We start from the raw sequence: 5640 nt of genomic DNA, 5'->3' as shown, positions 1-5640 counted from the left end.
TGTTTGTAATACTTTATTAGCTAAAGTTACCACTCTTTTATCATTAAAAAACAATAATAAAAAGCACTACGCAGTTAAGGTGTTGTTTGGAATGGTTTACTTTAAACAGTGTTTTTAATTTAATTTAATTTATTTAAAATTAATTTTTAATGTTTTTGATATTAAAAATAATTTTTAAAAAATAAAACAATATTATTTTGATGCAAAAATTATTTTAAAAAATAATCAGTATTATATTTTTAATTTCCCTGCAGTCCATTCCCAAGCCACAAATTTTGGTTATGAGAATTCAAAACGACTTGCAGTAAACGTATTAGATGGTCTCTTGGATTGTCGTGTTAATTTACAGGTAATAAATTAATATATAATTTATTATTTTTATTTAAAATAATATTAAAATTTAAAATAAATTTAGTTGCATAAATAGGGTCGCTAATTAACCAACGAAGTTAACTAAATCAATATCAAAACTAGTTCAATTTAAAATCTGACTAGAATCATACTTCAAGTTACAAGTTTTTCAAATTCATCCATTAGCTGGGCTCATAAATAATTAAATATAAACAAAAACAATAGAAAGGGGCCAAATTGAAACATTCCCAATAGATGGAAGTCATTTGCAGTTTTCCAAACAGCGCCATTTACAATTACACTAACACCCCCAATCAAATGACAAAATCCCATCCAATGCCACCTTTGACATTGATGATGATATAGCCTCTGCCTCCCTCCCCAACAAAGCCACCCCACTTCCTTCCTTCAACTCCATGCCAAACCAGCAAGAACACCCCAAATCTCAAAGAAACATCATCTCTCTCATGGCAGAAACATCATCAACAAATTCTATCAAAATTGGTACTAAAATGTTCTCAACCCAATTTGTACTCATTTTCTCTCTCTTTCTATCCCTTCCTATCCTTTTCCTTTTAGCCCCGAGAATCTTCCCTTCTCATAACCCCTCCATCCCCATCTCCCCTTCTGATGAACTTGACGACTTTGTTCTTTTCCGCAAAGCCATCTCCTCCGCATCCGCCTCCGCCTCCGCCGCCCACTACCCCTCAGCCCATTCCCATCTCACCTCCAAATCTAAAAAACTCAAAATCGCCTTCCTTTTCTTGACCAACACCGATCTCTTCTTCGCCCCTTTATGGGAACAATTCTTCAAACCCGCTGACAAAAACCTCTTCAACATTTACGTCCACGCCGATCCCCACTCCAATGTTACAAAGCCCACAGGGATTTTCTTCTCCCAATTCATTACTGATGCCAAGCGCACTTATCGCGCCTCCCCCACCCTGATCTCCGCCACCCGACGCCTCCTCGCCAAGGCCATCCTTGACGACCCCACCAATACCTTCTTCGCCGTCCTCTCCCAGTACTGCATCCCTCTCCATTCCTTCAAATACGTCTACAATTCGTTGATCATTTCCAAGTCTTTCGATTTGTCTTCCCCCGAGTCAGACCCCGAATCGACTCAGTACAATATGAAAATCCAGTACAAGAGTTTCATCGAGATTATATCGAAGGATCGGCGGTTATGGAAAAGATACATGGCTAGAGGGAAGCATGCGATGATGCCAGAGGTGCCCTTTAAGAAATTCCGTGCTGGGTCTCAGTTTTTTGTTCTCACGCGCCGACACGCGCTCATGGTGATTGAAGATCGGAGGCTGTGGAATAAGTTCAAGCTGCCCTGTTATCGAGAAGATGAATGTTACCCAGAAGAACATTATTTTCCAACGTTGCTGTCAATGCAGGATCCAGATGGTTGTACTAAGTATACATTGACAAAGGTTAATTGGACTGGAACTAGGAATGGACATCCTTATACGTATAAGGCTGCTGAGATTTCTCCGGTTCTGATTCAAGAGCTTAGGCAATCAAATTATTCGAGTTCGTATTTGTTTGCCAGGAAATTTGAGCCCATTTGTTTAAACCCTTTGATGAAAATTGCTGATAAAGTCATTTTCCGGGACTAATGATGTGGTAAGTTTCTAGTTTCAGCTTATATTTTTTTTCTTTTTGTTGTGTTTGAGTTAGTCAGCTGAGTTGACGTAGTGAGTTTGAATTTGATGTTAGGATAGGTAGTGGGATGGTTTGGCTTGATCAAACCTAGAAAAGTTGCTTATTAGTCGTTGGTGTTTGGCTAGAAGTCAGCCAAGATGGAACCTTTTCTTTGATACATTTACGAAGATTGGTTTAGAATTTTAGAGGGTTAGATTTTTCTCTGGAATAAATCTTTGCCTCCCAACTTGGTCATCATGTCATTATCATGCACAATTTAACCCACATTTACTTAATTTCACCCCTATCACGAATTGTTTATTTTGTATGATCTTGGGATAAAATTTGTTCAAGATGGAAGTATGGAAGTTTTCGGCATTGAAAGTGTTTATTCGAAGTGCTTTTCGTCTGAAAAAAACACCAAATTGATGTTGTTTTAGATAATTTTTTATGGTTTTGACATGAATTCTAACCTGGGTGGGCCTAAACCTTAATTCTTTACCATTGTTTTCTTTGGCTTAGTACTTCATTGATTATTGCTGATGTAATTGAGGGCAAGATAGTGGGATATTCCTTGGTGTGATGAATTTAGCAGCAAGTCGTGTGATTTGTGACAGAATAGCATATCCCTGCTTTGAGGGAATATTTTTTAGCTAAATTTAGGTTTCTTTGTCTTGAAGTCTTTAGTTGTGGCAAATATCAATCATTTTAGCCAAATTATACAAGCTCTGTTATTAACCAATGTTTTTCAGTGCTAATGATCGTATCGACCAAATTGTATTTGACTGTGCCTTGAACTTATGCCTGTAGTGCTTTTGAGCCTATTATATACAACATTATCATATATGCAGCTTAGCTAGAAGTTTGCTTGCTTTGTTTTGTAACTTCTGAACCTTTTGAAGTTGCCAAACTCGTTCTGCTTCGTTTGTTATTATTTGGTGTCTGATTGTTTTCATATATACGTGTGTGTGTGTTCATGAGTCGCCACTGAAGCTGACTCATTCATGCCATTTTACAGGTGAATAAAAGAGTTTCGAAGATATGAAGAAGTGTAAGGTATTGTTGGAGCAACTTATGTTGTGGAGAATGGTTTTGAAGAGGCGTAAAGTGCTCTCAAATCCTTAAAATTTAACCCAAAAAAATGTCAGCTCGGAGCGGGCCATTGGAAACATAGAAAGGGATAGAAATAGGTACTTCTAGTGGGGAGGAAAGCAAACGAAACTACCTCTGCTAAATGTATCTACAAAAGTCGAGAATTGGAGTTTTTGTCATCTTGTTGTGTGTGTTCTGTACATAATTGAATGTACTTTAGGACAAAAGGAGGCAGGGAAGAAAAGGCTGTCAGGAATACCGCAAGGCAAAGCAATGTAAGGGGGGCAGTGATGGGCTCAGATTAAAGAATCTAGCCAAAATCAAACCCCCTTCCTTCCCTCTCATTCAAATTTTGATGTTTTATTTATTCATTTCTGGGCAAATTCTTAGTTTATATAATAAATTGCGTATCCAATCTCTTCCTAATAGTGTTATTTTTTTTCTCTTCCATTACTGTGGTGTCCGTGTGTGACGAAGGATCTGGTTGCAATGGTATTATTTAGACATGTTGCCTGTTATTTTGGTAAGGTTAGGTTACTGTTCTGGGATAAAAATGAAGTTTTTCTGGTATTATTTTATGTTTTTATTTTTTTCTATCTCAAAATAATAATTAAATGTTATCGTTAAAATTATTTTAGAAATAAATTTATTTATTTATTCAACTATATATGTGTGTTTGATAAAAATTTATTTATTTATTTTTATATCTGCCTCTAAACTCGTGTTTTTTTCTGTATATCCTTATGCTAACTAAACATTAAAAAAATAAAAAAAGGTTTTTATTATTTATGGAAGCTTTTTATGAGCTGTTGCCGACAATTCGAAATATGGTTGGTAGTGGATAGATGGGTGCTGGCTAACCACCGAGGCCTGTGATCGCCGCCGAGGCACAAGATTTCTCGAAATTGTTTCATTTGGATACCACGCTGTCCTCCTCTAGCCATAAAAGCTGCTTTGATTATTTTGTCTTCTATTGAAATCTTAAAATAACCTTCTTTTTTTCTTAATTTATTAGTATTAAAAGCACCATCTCTGACACTCCAATGGCGTCACCCAGATCCTCATGTTCTTTTCTAGATGAGTGCTGACTGCTCTCTATCTAGCCTTGAAAATAACCCGAGCCGAGCATCTTCTTTGAAGCGATAATAGATGTTATTTTATTTAAAAATATATTATAATAATTTTTTTATTTTTTTAAAAATTAATATTAATATATTAAAATGATTTCAAAATATATAAAAAATGTTAATTTACAGTAAATAAATAAATAAATAATTTTTTTAAAAAAATACTTTTGAAAAAGGAAAAACAAACAGATCTTTCAATTTAGAGCACCCTAATCTTAATAAAAATTGATTTTTTATTTACAATTATTTTTTATTATTTTAATATGCTAATATTAAAAATAATTTTTTTAAAAATAAAATATATATAATTTTAAAAATATATATTTAAAAATAATAATTATCACAATCTCAACCACCAAAGTTTTTGATGTGTTGCATCACGCTCAAAATATAATAAATTCGCTTGAAAAAATAACCCTTTAGATTCGTAATCTCCACCTTATATCTGAAGCTTCAACAGCCCTTCAAAGGACAGTGGCAGCTGGAATAATATAATAATTTAAGCTTCAAGGAGTTATTTCGGTAATTAAGTCCCTCGGCCGTTTAAGATCTTTCCGAGAGAGAGAGAAAAAACATTTTCCAAGAGTAAATGCCAACCTTCTTCTTCTTCTTTTCTTTCAACATGAGCAGCCCTAGGATATTCAATATCATAGGCTTTATTTGTTTACAAGGTGTGGTGGTGTGTTGCGGACTGTACTTTATATATTTAAAAATATTTAATTGATCAATATCTTTTATATCCATTTAAAATTACAGTCAAATCTTGATTTATTACATAGATTCTACCGAAAATTCTTTCAAAATCTTAAAAAACTAGAACTTCTTTTTCCGACCACAATCACGCAAACTAATATAACACTATTAGGGAAACATGTAATTGTTTATATAATAACTACCGGAAACTTATATGATTGTTAATTTGAAGATTCATAAAATTAATCAAGATACACATAAACTAATTTTAATATACGCATTAAACTAAAAAAAAAATACAACACTACCAAGGACACGTAGGCTTATGGGTATGGTAGCATCTACTTCTTCCTACAAACCAGTTCGAGAATAATGTTATAAAAACAAAAATGGTGGTCGATGGATATGGAAGTAAAGAAAGGCTGCCATGCTCTGACTCCGTTCAAACGTCTGAACATCCACACTGCTTTGGTGCCTTGATTTTGGCCCTAAAGCCACCGAGTTTGAATTGATTGTTCTGAGAGAGGGACCTTTTTTTACTTAATAATTAAAATATTGGTGTTGTCTTTCTGCCTGTCTCTCTCTATGGCCTTGAGATGCTTCACTTGCTCGACAAAATCAAGGACAGTACTTGGATCTTACCATTATAAGAACCAATTTCAACTATAATAAATGCACCTTCATTATTTCATGGAAACGGACCCTTTCCCTCTCCTGGGTCCTATCG

The 5640-nt window shown here is 34.6% G+C and overlaps 1 protein-coding gene across 1 annotated transcript; it reads left to right on the top strand.

Annotated features, from left to right (window-relative positions):
• The first annotated feature begins 721 nt into the window (after window positions 1–721).
• On the top strand, window positions 722–3519 carry LOC133677244 (glycosyltransferase BC10). The gene is made up of 2 exons (XM_062099162.1): window positions 722–1983; window positions 3020–3519. The coding sequence occupies exon 1, from the start codon at window positions 768–770 to the stop codon at window positions 1974–1976; it is 1209 nt and encodes a 402-aa protein (XP_061955146.1). The 5' UTR covers window positions 722–767; the 3' UTR covers window positions 1977–1983; window positions 3020–3519.
• The last annotated feature ends 2121 nt before the right edge of the window (window positions 3520–5640 follow it).

This window comes from Populus nigra, chromosome 1, assembly GCF_951802175.1.
Source record: "Populus nigra chromosome 1, ddPopNigr1.1, whole genome shotgun sequence".
NCBI lineage: Eukaryota > Viridiplantae > Streptophyta > Magnoliopsida > Malpighiales > Salicaceae > Populus > Populus nigra.
The sequence above is the reverse complement of the archived record's forward strand: the minus strand, read 5'-3'. Positions and strand labels throughout refer to the sequence as shown.